The 19,986-nt window shown below is 27.6% G+C and overlaps 1 protein-coding gene across 1 annotated transcript; it reads left to right on the forward strand.

Moving 5' to 3' along the window:
- The first annotated feature begins 907 nt into the window (after window positions 1-907).
- LOC132917243 (prominin-1-A-like) lies at window positions 908-19,922 on the forward strand. The gene is made up of 14 exons (XM_060977888.1): window positions 908-1,869; window positions 8,232-8,425; window positions 11,704-11,891; window positions 15,533-15,628; window positions 15,700-15,902; window positions 15,974-16,106; window positions 16,404-16,574; window positions 16,665-16,764; window positions 17,399-17,632; window positions 17,726-17,957; window positions 18,280-18,453; window positions 18,545-18,673; window positions 19,340-19,498; window positions 19,557-19,922. Exons 1-14 carry the CDS (start codon window positions 1,078-1,080, stop codon window positions 19,716-19,718), a joined length of 2,967 nt encoding a protein of 988 aa, XP_060833871.1. The 5' UTR covers window positions 908-1,077; the 3' UTR covers window positions 19,719-19,922.
- The last annotated feature ends 64 nt before the right edge of the window (window positions 19,923-19,986 follow it).

A 19,986-nucleotide genomic window follows, 5' to 3' on the forward strand; every position in this document is an offset into this window, starting at 1 on the left:
TAGGGAACACCGATATATATATGTATTATTATATATGTATATACATATACATTAATACTGAGCTGAACCCTGCAACGAGTGTGTGTGTGTGTGTGTGTACAGAGTGATTCACAAACTTGACTATTCCTTTTGTATTACATAATAATACATTTATTCAAATTTTGAAATTTGTTTAAAAACCATATTCTAAAATTCTTGAGATTTTTTTATGCTACTGAAGGAATGTTTTCTGGTGATTAAAATTTCTATTTACAAATGAGGACCATCCCTCCTTTTACTATAATAATTTTTTTAAATTTTTTTGTATCTAATAATAATTTCTATATTTCTTCAATATCTTTTCAAATACCCCCCATTGATTCCAAACTCATTATCGTTAACCTACACTATCCTTAGTACACAAAGTTAAATAATTCAAAAACTATACTCATTTGAGTTTTGATTTTAATACGTCTTTAGTCTCAGAAAAATGGACTACTAAATAATTTACAGTAAATAAGAGAGGGGACTGTTATTTGAAAAACAGAAGTTTACATCTCCACAGGATACTCATTAAGTAGTATTATATTAAATCTCAAGAATTTAAAAATACGGTCTTAAACTTTAAAGTTCAACAAATTAGGTTTTAAACAACTGCGTTATCAAAGAGAAACAAAAATAGTGAACACGATTGATGAATCACTCTGTATATAGCACATAAGACGGTCTCGGCCGAGTATATATAAATGCCAGTGGCGTGCGGTCGCGCAGGGTCGAACTACGAACGGGGTACACATCGGTGGTGGCGGACGGTGCAGGTTTTCCGCCGTAGTTATGCGGTCTGTTGATCCCCGCGTACACGGGAAACCTTTTAAAAACTCGGGTGGGCATCGGACGACGTAATAATCCGCCACGGTGGCCAGTCGTTTCCGGCTTGGCACAAGTGCGTGTGTGCGTCTGTGTGCCCGATATCTACCTATACATTATTATTATGTCGTACGTGTACGCGGTAATAAATTCTTAGTTAGGCGTTATATATTTAGGACTATATTTCATTTGATATAAGAAACCGCACCTAATTGCATATTGTGAGTCACGATGAGACGGCCTCCGTCGCTTTTTCCGTATATCTACTGCGCGATATCGTGTTTACTGACGATGATAACTGTGGCGACCGCCGCGACAGTTACTGTAAACGTTACGCATCTGTGCGATACCCGACCCGCAGTAGGTCCCACCACCGGAGCTCGGCCTACTACCGACATTGGCATGATGTCTTGGTCGTCGTCGTCATCGCCACCACCTACTGAAAATCCTACGTCTTTATCATTTACGCCACCCACCGAAAACCCGGCGTCTTGGTTGTCGTCACCACCACCCACCGAAAATCCGATTTCTTTGTCGTCGGAACCATCTTCCGGAAACCTAACGACTTGGTCATCGTCATTAACTACGGAAAACCAGACGTCATCATTATCACCTAACGACAACCGGACTTCGTTGGCTGCCCAAATTACCGAGTTCCTGTTCGCCGTCCGGAAACAGGGAATGATGGATTTCACGTACACCAGCCGGACCACCGTTAGGCGATCCTCTTCCCCACCGGAGACGTCTGCTGGACCAGTGGCTCTTGGACAGATCGCGACATTCCCTAGTGCCAAGTTCGGCGAGAACGTCAAGTTAGATCAACAGACGTCACAGTCCGATGGCAGCGCAGGTTCCAAGACCGCGACCGCGATCGGACTGTTCGGAGTCGGGATAGTAGTCGGTGACGTTGGACTCCGGTTCATTGGTGTTGCCGAGGACTTGATTATGTGGCACAGCGTGCCAGCTGAACTCATTCTCGACCTCTTTAGCAACCCGTACGAATGGGACGTTGTGGCAAAAAAAGTAACGAGTATAACGCGTATACGAATATTATAATATGTCACTTATTAGTATCTATAAATTATGTTAAGTGAAGAAGATAGCGATTGATTGGATGTGCAGATGATAGGAGATAGAATAGTGATAGCAGGCATATGGACGCAATAAAATCAGGGTCAAAACTCTTTAGAGAGGAGTGGTATTACTCAAATTAAATAATAAACTACATAACACACATATTATATATATATTGTAGCCAATTTCCAAACAAGCCTTTAAAATTTCAAAAAAAAATACAAATCAAAAAGCTCCCACCTTACATTCACACACACACACACACACACACAAACATACTAATTGTCTCAGTCAAATTACTGATGGTCCGCCATTTTTACTCCTTTTTTCCGACCATATAAAATGTGTATTGAAATTCGAAATCGACTTATTATTTCGATCTCGTTAAGGTTTTATTCCTTGAGTTCGTGTCAATAATAACTTTTTTATTATTTGTCTCTTATTGTACATACAGTAACAATAGTTTAAAAGATATTAAGTCGATTTATGTGTGTATATTTTATATTATATTGTATGTAGATGTAGTATGCAATATACACAGTGGTCCAGAAAATCAGAATCGAAAGTTCAAGTGCATTACATACGTGAACTTTTTGTACAATACATGACAGTAAACCACAATGGAATTTGTTTTTAATCTGAGTTGTCCTTTAAGCTTAGTACTATACAGTATAGTATATAGTTTAAAACTGATCGCACATACACAGCATACAACTATATATACAAGGGAATTCATTTAAGTATCTAGACTCATTAATTTCGTAGTTTTAGTTTTTTGAAAATATGATATTGAAATAATATAATTTTATTATAAAATAATACTTTTGAAAAAAAATAAATATTTTTATAGTTTTTGATCATTATCATGTATTAAGTTTTTACTTTTTTAAATTAAAATTGACAATATAGACATTAGACATTTTGAATTTCATATTCAGAAACAAAATAAATTTTCAAAGTAATTGTAATAATTTGTTATAAAATTAAAATTTTCAACGAAGAGTTAATGAGTTATAAATATTTAAGGTTTAGATGAGCAATGGACAGTGGCATAAGAGTACTCCAAAAAATGTTGGTCCACTACTCTGTGCATTTAAACTTTAAATACTTATAAATTATAACTGATTAAGCTACTCATTCAAAATACGATTTGTATACAACAAAGTACTGCGAAATATGAAATTAAAAACTGTTGTCATTTAAAAAAGTAAAAACTTAAAAAATATATGGTAACGATGAAAATATAATTTGTTTAACTTTTCAAAATAATGAGCGTGGACAATTAATCGAATCACATTGTGTATCCGGCATCTACGTTGTGCATAGTGCATACGAATGGGTTAAGTTTGAACAGCGGCAACTGTATCACTCCGTATTTACATCTTGCATTTTATACTGCACACGTATAAAATTACACACTATAATAAACACCTTTGTGCTGCGTGTATACCTACGCAAACATAAAAGAAACGTGTGACTGGAAAGAAATAGACGCATTTCTTTTTTATATATATTATATACAATATAAGCCTTCAGACGTGGTGGCATTGGAAGTGGTGGCTATAAAGCCGCTATTACCGTAGTATTCGAAAAAATTTAGTAGAAAATTATACAAAAATATAACGATTGGTAACATCTCAATCTATCAGACTTACTATTTTCATTATTATACCTAACTATTAGTACTTTTGTTTTCCATCGAAACTTGTATTTAAATGTTCTCAGATCTTATCGAACTTTCAGCACCATAATACATTATATACGTACCCATAATATATTTTGTTTATTTCACTATACCAACTACGAGTATAAAACGTCGGTGTCATTTTTACGACCCCATATACGACTGTTAATCGAGGAAAACGTGATAAAATGTCGTAGTTCATAAAAGCCTTGCGCTATACTTAGTATAACATTTTTCAATAAATAGATGTATTTGAAGGTAGGTATCATATAAATCGATTAACGTTTTATACATAGTGGTATGTCTAGTAAACCTACCCAATAAAATTAATTGTTTAAACCTAGATTATAGGTAAATATGTATTTCTAATTAAATATTTATTTTATTAATTTAAATTATACTTAATTATAAAATAAACTTACGTTCATAACAAAATATTTCCACATTGTGAACATACAAAAATACACTATTATTTATCACATTATAATAGTTTTCTAACAATAATATTTTATAAGTTATTTGCAGGATATGTTATATTTAAAATTAATATTTTTTATGATTTTAATTTAGATAGTAATTTATAATCATTAAAATAATAGTTTTTAATTTGGTAATAGTAATTGATTTGGAATACTATATTATATCAATGTAAAATATAAATTAATTTTGGTTGTTTATTTAAGATTAAAAGAAAATACAATTGAATTAATTAGTTTATTATTCTAAAATACAAATCAACTTTATATTACATCAAACGATTGCAATAATACTTCATCCGTCTTCGTTATTTACCATTATTCCCAATAGATCATCTATTGTTTATAGTTACCCAGTAGTTGGTATACACTTTTAAAATCTTCAACCATTATTTTAAACTTGAGAAACGCCGATGTGCATTCGGGCAGTATTCAGCCATTTAGTTCTAATAATAATAAGGGCAAAGGTAATAAATCGTTGAGGGTATAAACCGTCGTTTGTTATATTATACGAAAAATTTGTTTTTACTAAAGACGTGGATTTGTTTGATATACTTTATATGATAAATAACCTGGCCAATAGTCTGCATTTATTATGCGAAATATTACTGACAACACAAACAGTAATTTATTTTAGCCATAACCAAATCGCAAAATAGAATCTATGCTTTTAAAGAATTTTTTTGTCTCAAAAAGGGATAATAAACTATTGTAAAAATAATTGTGTAAATTACATTGCCATCCCTTCTTGAATATCATTAAAAGGAATAACAATGCAATATTAAAAATGTTAATGATTCGAAACTCCGACCTGAAAAGAACTAATAGTAGCAAAAGTTATGACAATTGGTTGTGACGTAATTGTCCGAGAACAGTTGAAAACCAAAAACCCTTATAAAAAATACATATATTTTAATATAATAAAAATCAATATATTGAGCATTTGCATTAATTATTTTAAAACAATGGTTTGTTTTATTTTCTACATTAAATAATAACGCAGACAGTGGTATATTTTGTTGATTATTCCAATAATATGTGGTACTTAACATCCTACTTTAAAAAAATGTATATTATATCGACATTATCGACTCTTGACTATACGGCTCCTATAATTTCATTATATTTATTATTTTACCTACATCAATTTCGCTAAGTCTTATTTAATATAAATGATTGAAATCAGCTATGAGTTCTAGATTGCATTAATTTTTAACGAATTGTTCATATTAAAATAATTAATTCATAACACTCAGTACGAAACGTTGCCCAGATGACATTCTACAAATTCCTTACTAGTTACACTCTACGGGAGTTTGTAATTTGCACCAAATTAAAGATATGTAATATGCACCACTGCAGGTAGTCGAAAGTAGTGTTTGTAATTTGCACCAAAAAAAGGATATGTAATTTGCACCATCCTCAGGTAATCAAAAATAGAATTTGTAATTTGCACCAAAATGGTTATTTATTTGTTCGATTATTACACATGTTGTATATATTTTGGGTACATTTTGGTGTAAATTAACTACAGCTCACTCCACAACTATCGCGACCATTTGAACAAATAAATATAAAAAAAATCATAACATAACTATAATACAAGTCATAAATTCCTACATCATGATTTATATTATGTTGTGAAATAGAAATGTGAATATAATTTTAGTAATTGATATAATTTATTTAAAATATATTATAAAACATTTATATAGTTCATAATAATGATAGATAGGTTAGGCAGGTACCTATATGTTTAAACAACGAACAAACAATCAATACTTTTTAAGTTTATAATTGTAAGTTTAAAATATTTTTATCACAATTAGCCGACGGAGTCGATACTATCCCCTTCCCATACACCCCGATCCATTAATATGCCAATGATCGCAGATAATTACAAATATGCGGAATACTCTTGATGCTGTATTATAGATGCGTGCTTACGCATAAATTAATTAAAATATTGTGTTTCTCGTTGTGCATTTGTAAGTTTCCCGTCTCAAAAGATTCTTTTGATCGATATTGTGGAAACACAAGCATCAATATGAAGAATAATCAATGTTGTCCATAGTTGAACTCTTGCTTGATGTCAATATATTTTAACAACGTCTGCAGTTAGTGAATTCCGAAAGAATTTAATATTAGAAACATTAAAAAAAACTTCCAAGCTCTAACCTACGTTTTAGCGTCACGATCTGACGGTCTTTAGAATTTAAAAATAAATGAATTGGTTTTGAAAACACACTTCTCAATGGTAATTTGAAATACGAAATTACCGACTATAACGCTGAAGTTTGAATTGACAAATAGCGATACAAACCAAAGCTGTGATTTGAAATGAACCGTAGTGATTTTATTTTCGGTCACGAAATTATGTTTAGCAGTTTTAAAAACTTTGGGCAATTTAAGTTTTACTTTCTAAAACTAAAATCAAATTTACACATTTAGTCACGAAAACCAAAAAAAAAAAACCAATCTAAACCTTATTATAGTTATTAGTATTAACAGTACTTTAAAAAATGTAATGAGTTCAGGGTAAGACATTTTAACTGAATGCTATTGCTTGGAATAAGAATTTTTATAAACGCGAATCATCAGAAATAATTATTATTACTATCCGGCGGGATATACAAAACTTTTTTTATCATTTTATGAATATGAATACCTTTAAACAAATATAAACTTAAGTTCACACAACTAAGACAGAAAAATTCTTTTTTTAACAAATTTAATAGTGAATATAATAGTTATGTGTAATATTTAAAATTTATATTATAATTTAAAATGACGATATACATATATAATGTAAAAAATTTAAAAATAGTTTTAATTTTAAAATATTGAAACTAATAAATTCAACGCAGGGCAATAATGGAGGTATCATAGTTTTTGTTTTGATATGTAGAAGAAATGAAGAAATGATTCGAAAACCAATACATTTCAAATGTCTTGTCTTATTTGTAAACCGTATTATTTAAATAGTTTAAATAAATAGTTTAGTATATATCTTTATTTAGTTAATATTAATAAAAAAAAAATGCTTAACTTATCCAATATTTGAAGACGATAATAAAAGTGTACACTGAAATTATTGTATGAATTCCCTGTTGTATTGCTAACAATATTTATTGTTTGCTATTATTTTTTATAGATTAAGTTAGTTCAATAAGTAATATTGATGTACTAAACATATAAATGACGAAGTTGGAAATTTGTTATAAATAAATTATTGAAATATTATAAATGTAAATATTTAGATTAAAATAAAAGGTGTGTCATTAAAATATAATAATAAAAGGTGTAATAATTAATGATTATTGCTATTAAAAATCTGGGCTAACTTTTCGAGGGTTCTTTAGAAAATAAAAAAATTAAAAGATCTTTTAGTACGGAAAAAGTATTCCCTGGTGAATCTATTAAAATCAAAACTTTTGCAGGTATAATAATTTAAGTTTAAAAATTTAACTAACTTAATTTAGAAAGAATAATTTACTTTTTAAGTTTTAAATAATATACTTGGTGGTAGTTACTAAAATAATTAAATTAATATATACCTATATGTATAGATACCTAGAAAAAAACACATTTTATAATAATGTGATATGTTAAAATTAAGATTATGTGAAGCTTATAATATTATTCGAACGCTTAGAACTAATATACAAAGTTCGAAATCATTTTATTTTTAAATCACAAATATATTAAAAAGTTATATAAATCTATACTGGAACCCATAAAAATACAAGTAGCTATTGATACTATATTCGATACGTTAGCGTGGCTCGGCATTTATAAAATATAATAGTTGTCATGTATAATTTTGTAGTTATTAACTATTATTTACTATTCTTATTTAATATTCTACAAACATAGTATAGTGCCGTAGCCGACGAAAATAATTAAAATGTATTTACAATGAATGCATCGTAATAGGAGTAGGTAAACAATACTGTTCGTATATTTTTCTACTGACAGTTTAAAGAAATTATCGATTCCCATTTTCGTGGTCGGTTGAGCTCGTATATGTCAGTCGAATATCTACATCTGTTTTATGGTTTCGTGTTATATATTAAAATACATATTACGATTAAAACAGATCGATAATTTTGTTCTCGAAATTAATAATGATATTTTATGACATTTTCTAGATACTACCGTACGAGTGGCCACTGGCTGTGGTCTGCGCCTTAATGATATTTTGCGGTTTGATACTAGCAAGATACGGCGTGTATTGGCAGAGGCGGTACAAAGAGGCTAAGTGGTTAGGAGACACTGGCTGGGAGTCGGGTTGCAAAAAGGGTGTGCTGGTCGTTGCCATTCAAATGCTTCTACTTATGTTAGGGTAAGTACGTCACTCGTGAATGAAACGAACGGATAATTTTTGTTCGTGACAATTAATGTTTGTTTGTGACAATTAATGTTTATTTGCGTCAATTATAATGTTTGTTTGTCGATAAGTATGGGTAATTATTTCTATTATGGAGCAAAGTAAACTATTATATATTTATTATTTTAGTTATATATTTTTCGGTCACAACTTTAAAACGAAAGAACTCAAAATTACGATCCCTCTACAGATTTTAAAACTGTACACAGATGGTACATTAGAGCGGCCACTTATGAACATTCACAATACTTTTCAATTTATTTGAAAAAAACCACAAACTATATTGGTAATTGGTATTGAGTTTTTCTTTTTCCATTAAAAGTATATATTTTTAATTTGTTAAATAAAACCTATATAAATATAATAGAATATATTGTAAGAAACGTTAACAATCATATTTATTACTAAAAAAAAATACTTTATAATTATTGTATTGTTATTACTAAAAAAAAAAAATACTTTAAAATTATTTTATTGTTATTAAATAAAAATAAAAATGAATAAGTCACTGTTTATTTCACTATAAAATAATAGATTCGCTTATTATCACCAAAATGTATTAATTGAAATGGTAGTCTATATGAATATAATATATGAGTAAAAGAACTATTAAATGTTTACCAGAAACTGTTAATATTAATAAATACATTCATAAGATACATTAAAGTTTAGCTTTAATTTAAATTTTAAGTTTATTGGATAGGATTTTGAACGTCATATCTATTAAAAATCTTTTTTCACAAATACGAGAACTTAAAGGAGAAACTAAAATACGTACGAACCTATGTGATACTGGCTTCTATTTGTCCGTAATAAATCGTTCTCTCTAACATACGTTACGCGCCCTTACATTAATTTTGTAAACTGTGTTATTAGTGTAGCCAGTATTGGTCAACAGACAACGACATTCGACGAATGATCACAAAAAATTATGTTTCGTTATGTAAATCATTTCTTTCGTTTTCTTTCCTAAAAAATAAATTGGTCGGTAAATCGATTATTATACACATAATATATATTATATAAGCACTACCGCACGTAATTGTCTAATAGATTTTCAAAATAATAAATCAAGTTTTCATAAAATATTAATGAATTTAATCTTCAGTATTACAGTGATCTATATAGACTACCACTTACCCATACATACAGTGTGTTGTTAACCCACTATTTCAAGTAAACGATTCTCTTCCACGGTGGGTATTACCACCACCACGTTCTATATCATAATTTAGGTGAAAAATAATTACTAATTTAAAGCCTCCGCGAGTCCCGGTATGCCGTGCATAATTTACGGTGGTTACGGTCGTGTATAGTGACTACTGTAATGGGTATACTTGAACACAGTGAAAAGCGCTAGCATGTTAATATTAAGATAGATTATAATATTGTAATATAAATAACTGTTGTTTTTTTAACACAAAAATAATTTTGACTTTATGTAATCAACGCTCCTCAAAAGATAAATATATGCCATTCAAGAACCCTGATTGTATCTTTATTCTTTAGATATAAGAGCATTATAAAGACATTTTCACCGTGGAATGTAGAACTGTGTTCGTATATGTAATAAGACTTTCATTTTAGAAATTTCTCAGAAATCTTCTGAAAATTACAGAAAAGCTCGTTGTTTAATATTTAGAAAAATATTGCTACAGCTACCAGTCTATATCGTTAATACCATTCTCCTCATTCCTAAATCACCAAAATCTACGTGTAGAGTTATGTCTACAAGAATACTATATGCCTGATAATTCTCCCCATCTTTTCATCTCAAAAGAAGATGATACCGTGACTTAATAAACTAAAATTTCATAGCTAAAAGTATCACTAATAAATGTTTTTTAAGTCTTCATAAAATAATTTAAAAACTAAGAAAAAATAATTAATGACGTATTGTGAATGATTTCTTCTGCATAAACATCATACAAATATTTCATATTAATTTTTTAATTTTTTATTTCAATTTTAAACGTTGTATTGCATCTATTAACATAATATAATATAATTTATTTAAATCGTCAATTATAACGTTATAACGTTATAATAGGTGAAAATTTCACACAAATTACAGTAAAATAATTTGATAAAATCCCTTCTATAAATTTACAACTAATTGGCAACGAAATGTTTGATTCAAATAATATGTATTTTGTATTGTATTTAGAATAAACATCAATCAATAAATTATAAAATGTTAAATGCAAGGTCCTATTAAAAAATATATACAACTTACAAACTCGATATTAAATGATTCGATTAATTCAAAATTGTAATTTTTATTTATTTAGCTTAAAATGATTTCAATTGTCATATTTTATCTTAATATTTATAACAATACATTAATTTTGGGTTAATTAAATACAATATTTTATTTTGCTTTAAAAATTTGAGTGGATAGAAAAAACATTTTGTTGTATTATATAATATGTTTTTTTTAAATTTTAAATAACATCCTTTAGAAAAAATTCAAAATGCTATAATTTTATGAATAAAAAAATTCACTCTAAAATTAAATATTAATTTGAGATTACACTTCAGTATTATTTCTGTGTTAGAAAACTTTTATGAAAAATGACTAAATTCTGTATAATATATTTAATATGAGATCCTAATAATTTAAAATAAATTGTATGTACATGATGGCAGATGGATTAATAACTATTTATAATATATGAATAACTATGAAAGATTATTTTTTTGTGTATATTTATACAATATTGTTAGTAAATGACATACCCATTTCTTAGTACCTACTTTTAAAATTTACGTGTCTTATGAATTATAATTTTCATATTTATCACAAAATATTGTATAAAATATCATGCACTTAATATCAAATTTTAAGTTTAAAATGTTTGTTGACTGCAAAGGGGAAAACGTTCTATAAAATATTCTATACTAGCGTATATTGAGTGTTGGAAATGTCGTGTATTACTGAAAACAGGAATTCCACCTTTTAAATTCTTGGCGTTATAAGACTGTAGTACTGTACATTAAACGGGAAACCGGATTTATGGTGTAAATATTTCGTGCCCGGGAAAAAAGATACGACCGTTATAAAGTTCACGAAATTAGTTCAACTGCTTTGAGGGCTTTGTATGAATACACTCATTTATATTATATAATTAGATGGTGCAATTTGTAACATTTATGTCCCTTGGTTCGTTCAACATTTTCAATAATAATACCATAATTAATTATTATACATTAAAATATACGTACATATTCAGAGCCGGTGCTTGCGGATTGTTAGTAACAAACGAGACCATGGGATCTGCTGTGTCGAGTGTTGGAGACCTATTAGAGTTTGGCGTCGGTGACTTGGTAGACATGTTTTCCATCACTCAAAAACAAATCAGGACCATAACTGTCGGATCAATGGATTCAACGACCGATGCAATTTTCTCAAAATTAGACGGTATATTATCATTAGCCAATATTATATAATAATAATTCATTTTATAATTTCAGTTCAATAAAACAAGTTTATAGGTACAGTTTTAACTTCCTAATTTATAAGTGTAATAATACATTAAAGAATTATAAAAAACTGTATTATTCTTAATACTTTGTAAACAGCTTAACTTAATAAGCTTCACCAAAAAGTAAATAGTATTAACATGAATAAATATAAAACACAATTATTTATGTCAAAAATGAATTGCATAATGATTTAATATATTTATTAAAAAGGCAAATAATAATAATATATTGATAATAGGTATAATAGGGATACTGTCAGTCATAAACACGAAACAACTAAGCACAGAAAATAAAAAGCAAACCTTAAATATTATATAAATATTATTTTAAATATTCGAGTAAATAATGAGAGATCGTTTATACATTTTATGATGTAGTTGACATCTAATCAGTTATAAAAGTAATATTAATGATAATTAATAAACTTCATTGTTTTTACTGAGATGATTAATTTACTTTGAAACTACTTAAAACAATATTATGGTTCTTTTACAGTAATAATTATTAATTATGTTAAGATCCTTGAAACCCATTGATTTTTTTGTCAATTTAAAATAAAAAATAGCAACCTACTTTCCGGACTTCAATTTTGGATTTGTTCACAAATTTACCTTTTAATAGATTTAACAATTTTTTTTACGTTATACAATTTTCTATTATAAAAATTTGATTGAAATTTTATTGGGAAACAATAAGTGATCAATATAGAAATCGCAAACGTCTATCAATCGTTGGAAAGTAAACTTATTTTATAATAATTGCTACTTATTGCTCATATTTTGGATTTATAAATTGGTATAGCTCCGGCGCCCAAGTTACTTAATATACCAGTGCATAGTGTATATAATGTTATAAAGTTCATTTTATGATATATATAGTCCATTATTATAATAAATCGTTAGGCATAGAAATATCGTTGGTTAGATTACAGTATTACACACTAATATAATTGTTTACATTCACACAAAAGCATATAACACGCCTGCTCGAAACAAACATTTGAACAAAAAATGCAAAATTTTAAATAAAAATAAATTTGCTATTTTTTAAATTTTTCTATCGAATACAGTTGTTTCCATATGCTTTTTCATTTAAATATCAGTGCAATATTAAATTTATAATTTGACAATATGAACTTAAGTTTGCATGTTATGTCCAGCAATATTTTTTTGTTCGTCTTAATGTTTGTTTTAACTTCAGAGTTAATTCAAATTCGAATATAGATTTTAAAAATAACTTAGAAAGTTAATCTGCAGAATGAATGAACTTTGACGTCACTTCTAATTATTTCTACAGACAATTTTATAAGATGTATATGATTGTAGAGAATAAAATGAAATTACCCGTCCCAATGGTGTATCCTTTCCCCCTCTAATCTATCATCTTAAACAGATTCAATATTAAAAGTAAGTTTTTTCACTCGATTTATACATTTTACGACTTTTCAGTTTTATAACCCTTTGATAATAAAACGCGCTATGTTTAACAAGTAGCTTCCATTTTTTTCCATTTTCTCTTTATGATCAATTACAAAACTGCAACTCTTAAATTCCTGGTTACTTAATTTGTTGATTTTATAAGCTATTTATTGAACTTCTTTGCATTTCGTTAATAGAAACCGATTATTTTTAATTTAAAAAAATACATATTTGTAATAACTGTTGGAATTGTATTTGATAAAATAAAATATAACAAAATTCAGTTATAAATAAACAAATTCACTTTAAGATTAAAATTGTGTACTATAATAGATAGCAATTAAAATACAATTTGAAAAAAAAATAATTTCACAGATATTGAAACGCACTTGTACTTCGTAGACGGCTTTAACAGTAGAATATATATATATATATATATAAATATATATCTTTCAATTAAGTAGGTCATGTGGAAATTTTCGTCGTCTTTTTCAGAAAACTCATGTAAGTTGAAGTCATTAACAATACGGTAATATTTGTGAATATTTCTCATTAAATCTCAAGGAGTGTATTAAAAATGAACTGAACCATCATAAAATTGATTTGAGTATATTTTTTAATTACACCTTAAATGAAAAAAAAAAAATATTATCAGATCATAAGATATAAAAAAAACATAGTAGGTAGGTACATAATATCATAATAAAAATAAAGTATTTTAGTTTCATGATGAATAGTTGAACAAATTTTCTCAAGTAGGTAGGGAATTCTATGACAACTTCGTTAGAAAACCATGATAAATAAGTAACGGTTATTAATATTTTTTTTCACTTTTGAAATAACGTGTAATCATGTGATCTAAAAGTCATTATTTCTATAAAAATATTATACTATATTTATTTAGATTTTTATTTTTTAAAACGTTGTAAACATATTGTATTAGAAATTATAATTTAATTGCGTGCGATTTGTCTGATTCTTTATACTTAATACGTCGTATTATTAATAAATTATGACAAATTATGTTTATAATATAAGTTAGATTTTCAATTTGTAGGTAACCTATAGTTATAGACATATTTTTTTATTGAATATTCAAATTAGTTATTCATTTCCTGAAAATTTGTATTACATAAATCAAATAAACAACAAATGTTTTATTGATTTAAACTGTTAAAAAATGAAACAAGATGAGGAAGTTAAGAATGTTTTCTTAATCACATATATTTACTTTGTTTATTTATATCGATAAATATGGTTATTATAGTAGGTATTAAAATAAACATTATATAAATATATACAGTATTACATACTGTACATAATGTGTAGAAAAAACTTTTTATATTAATACAATCTAATATAACTACAGTACCCATACTTCATAAAACTGATATTATCATTTTTTAAATGGCGTTTAAGTTGTAAAATGTGGATATTTTTGTCATTGAACATAATTAAAATATTATATTAAGACTTCACTGTTAATTTTGTAATCTATTTAATAATTTAAATTATGTTAATATTATAGATAGTAATTAGAAATAAAATAGTTGACAGTCGATGAGCTATACATTTTATTGTAGTTTTATGTATGAAAATTCCTTATACATTTTTAGCAAGTAGATTAAAAAATAAGATGTTGAATGTAATAAAAATATGTAAGAAAAAAAATCATTTGCTTATATGTATAATAAAACTATTCATAGTCCATAAACAAAATACAAAGCGTAAAAGATTAACGATTGGCGTATACTTAATGAGGCGAACACTCAAAAACATGAAATACGTCTACTGTTTATATTTATATGTTAATTTAATTTGTTTATAATCTGCGTCCTCCTGCAGTTATTTAGTGGTCTACAAATCGTTCTTTTGATTTAATTGTGTAGTTTCTCCACAACAAGGATTCGTACTTAACCAACCAACATAAGTAGACCATGAAGAAAATGAACTAAGAATGTAATTATTTACGAGCTTTATATTCTTTGAAAAAATCTTGATAAGGAGAAATAGGCTTTCTAAGCAACTTTATAATAATACAGTTACATAAACCGATACATAATTGTATACCCAACATAAACTTATATATTATACAAGTATAAAAATCAATAACAATTTGTTTAGCTTTTTGTTTGTTATTGAATTTTTTCATTTTTAGATATAGCAGAACAATTAGGAGGGCCAATCGAAAATGACATATATGGTCCTAGTCATAGATTTGGTTCCAGGACTAATGTTTCTAAAGTAGTTCAAGGTGATGATAGACTGTTATTCATATAATATTCGACAATCTGCAGGAATGATGTTTAAATATTTGTATTTTAGACTTTCAGAAGATATTTCCAAAAGCAAAAGACGTAATTTCCCAAGCCGAATTAGTAAGGGAAGACATTATTAGATACAACAATAAAATAATCGAATTGAACATTGAACTTCAAATGGTACACGAACGATGCCCTCTTGAAGTATCTGCCATGTGTGATATGATCTCTGGTAACAAATTGCAAGCAGAGAATTATACGTACTTGGTGCGTAAATAATACATCGTGAACGTTATTACGTGATATAGTTCTTACCGTTTATTAATTATCATTCACAGGATGATTTGATAAATGTAGTCACAAGCGTTTTGGAGGTACAAAACGACGGACTATCAAGTCTTCCGCTGACATCGGCTGAAAGTGCAAACATTCCAAAGACTCTTTATGAACAAACAGAAAAAGAGAGATGGCGTAAGTAAAATTAACGTATAATGATATAACTTTTAATAACCATTATGTCCTTTTATATAGCTCTTATTTATTGAAACTTCTTTGCATCTCGTTGATAGAAAACTATTATTTTTAATTTAATATATATATATTGGTTATAGCCGTTACAAATTTAATTAAAAAAATAAAAAATAATTTAAATATTTTGTAAATATTTATTGGAAATTAATAAGAAGCATTGATATCGTTCTGTTCTACCAAAAGGATTATAATTTATAATATTTAAATAAATATAATTTTTTTATTATCATTATCAAGGTATAAAACAAGCTTTAATGGATCGCAGACGGCAATTAGAATTCTCAATATATCCTTATGAAAGTCATACGCGTAAACTAATTTCAAAATTAATGGACATAAAAGAATTAGCTAACAATTACTTGAACCACCTGAAACAAATAGAAGTGTATAGGTGGTCGGTTAGTTTTGGTAAGCTTTTAATATTTATGTAAATTATATATGTATAATATAATATATACTGCTCTTATGATTGACACGAATTTTATGAGTACCATATAGGAATAGCAATCGCTGCACTTTTAGTTTGGATTTTATTAGCATGCAGTATTGTGGTAAATTATTGTTCGTACACGACTTGGGCAAAATGCTACTTCTTTGGGTAAGATAACTTAAAATTAGCCTTTAAACCTACACAAATAATCGTATTAGATAGGTTTGCTTTTATAAAATACCTGTATTCATTATTGGATTATGATTTATGAATGTTGTACAAAGTATCAATGCACATAAGTCAAATATATTATTTTGAACACGAAATAATAATTTCATATTGTGCCAGTTATTACGTTATACTAAATTCGATGATAATACCTAATTATGTTCTGTTTAAATATTTTATATTGAATATATATTAAATACACAATACAAAAAAGGAAAACTCGAATCACAATAAAATAAAATACAATGTAAATTATAAATCGATTAAATAACTTATACCACATTAAATATAAGACTTTCTTGAAAATGTATAAAACTTTTATTTAAGTTTAATTCTATGGATTTGTGTCAACCACGTTTCAATGATTAAAATTAAAAATTATTTTCCTGAATATAATATAATATAATATAATCCGTATAAAAACAGTATCAAAAAAAAAAAAAAAACAAACATTGAAATTCAAAAAATGTTTATTTTTCATTAACACTAAAGATAGGTGTACCTATTAGTATAATGTAATTTTAAATTGTATGCAGTAATGTGTATTTTTTTTCTTTTTTGAAAAAATATTTAGCTGCGTGAGCGCAATGAGATTGACCAGTTTGGTACTTTGGACAGCGGCATTAGTGGGTTTGATTTTAAGCAGCAACAGTGAAGTCAATATTTGTAGACCATTATACGACGAACCTATGTATGAAACTGTATCAAAAATAATGGATTGTCCGTCTATAACAAATGAACGTGGATTCTTTTCATGGTTCATCTTTGGAAATGAAACATCCACGGCTCCGTTCAACGAAGTCATCGAGTAATTGATTTTATTCGAATCAATCATATAATAACTGTTAAATTGTTTGATATATTTTATATATTCTCCCTCATCCCTCCCCCTTTATTTTAGATCGTGCAGAGAAAATCGTACAGCGCATGCTACATTTCATTTAAATAAAGTGTTTAACGTGGAAGCTAGTTCAGATTACAACAAATGGCCAGGTCTTATGGATGCTCTAGATAGTCTCAAAACCAAAAGGGTCCACGTAGAATTGGATTTAAACAGACCACCGTCCACAACTGATGCATTGAAACCGATTGCCGAATCAACAAACTTGGACTTTGAAAAGTTTCGAAGTCTCGTAAGATTTATTTACACACAACTATAATCTATCCTGTGTGCTTGAATATAAACTGTAATGCTAAGACACGCAGATAAAAAAATATCCTGTTCTTTAAAATAACAATAAGTTCATTGCAGCTTCCTATAGATACTCTTATTTTATACTATTTAATATAAAAATCTTCAGTATTCATTTTCAAGTTATTTCTCTTCGTTTTACTTTAAAGGCTATTGTCCCGATAAGGGTATAATTATTTTACTACTTACTTTATTTGTACATTTAATATTGTGTCATACCAATTCACGTACGGCAACCATAATAGTTTTATTTAATTTTACAGATTTTACAGTCTTCGTTGGCTCATGGCCGAGTGACTTTGTTGCGCGATCAACTCCGTGCACTTTCAACACAAACTGCCACATTCTCCAATATTTTTAAATTAACATTGAAGCGTGTAGTGACAAATATTACGGATTTAGTTGAAAATATGTTAAACCCAATGAGTCAGAAGAAAGTGAGAAATATTTCTTGTGTATTAAACAATTCGTTTGTTTTGACAATCTTTGAATCTTCAAATTCGAAATCCGCGAATATCTCTGTTACAGAATATGTTACTTTATCACTTAACATTAATGGAAGTTGAAATGCAACCACTATCAGAATCTTTAAACCGGACTTGGGCAAATGCGTATACGAGAATCGAAAATTCCGACTTTGATCAAATATTGCGAAAGGTATATCACAGTAATTATATTAAAAGAAAATGTTTAGCTATACATATATATTATAAAACATTGCAGTATACATAGTATTTATTTTGTAAAATTTTACTTTTAATCAAATTTAGACACCAAATTATTTCGTTCAAATAAATTAATATTTGTATTTTGTACCACACTGTAGTGATTGAAATAAGTAGGTATTGAATTGTGTGCTGGTAAACAATTCATATAATATAATCCATAACACCCGAACATGAATAAATGACGCCTGTCATATAAATTTAACAATATAACATGTAATAATCAGCTTGTTTAAACAATCAGAAGCCCGTCAAATTCTCATAATATACCCGTCCTCGATACAACAAGACTTCAAGGAAAAAAACACCACAGCAATTTACACATTTTTTAACACTATAAAATGAAGTAAATAATTATAAAATTTTATCCAAAATTTTCATTTTTTTTTCTTTCTTCTCTTTTTATCCTTTCTCTTAAAAATATAATTTATAATCTATAATTAATTATAAGATAAAGTAGGCTAAAAACCTATGTAGTTGAAGCCTTCATATATTTAAAAATAAAAATAATAATATACACTAAGTATCAATGTGAATTTGATATAATTTAAAAATTAAAATAAATTATGTTTTATTACTTTAAAATGTACTATCTTAGAATATGGCTCAATACACAAACAATTTGAAACTGTTGTTGGACAAATATAAGATTCACGTAACTGAAGCAGTAAAAACAGAAACGGCATCGTGCAGACCCGTATGGAATGTGTATCGAATTGGAAGAGATTTAGTTTGCAGGCAATCTTTAGACGCCTTGGTGAGTTTTTACTACTTAAAAAACGTAAACTTATTTTTTATTCCATTTTGATTTTCAGAATGGATTTTGGGTTATATGTTTTTTCATCGCAATGTCGGTTACCGCCACAATACCAGTTGTGAAAAATTTGAAAATATTTCATAAGTCTCCACTAACTTCTATGTCCCTTTATACCATACCTCCACCACCGGCAATGGAACTTATGTGCACGAGTAGTTAATTTTAAAAATGCCAAACATTCATCAAGTAAAAATATTAAATTAGATAATACAAAATTCCAAACATTTAATAAATAATTTATTAGCTAATATCAAACCAAACTATATAGAAAACACTTTGAAACGATTATCTACTCATAATATTATTCCTACTTTTTGTAAACTTATAATAATATAAATATATTATATCATATGTTTTGATTAGATTTTTTTATATTTTATGTTATGAAAATATAAAATATATAATATATATACGAGGTTATTGTTATC

Source organism: Rhopalosiphum padi, chromosome 1 (assembly GCF_020882245.1).
Source record: "Rhopalosiphum padi isolate XX-2018 chromosome 1, ASM2088224v1, whole genome shotgun sequence".
Classification (NCBI taxonomy): Eukaryota; Metazoa; Arthropoda; class Insecta; order Hemiptera; family Aphididae; genus Rhopalosiphum; species Rhopalosiphum padi.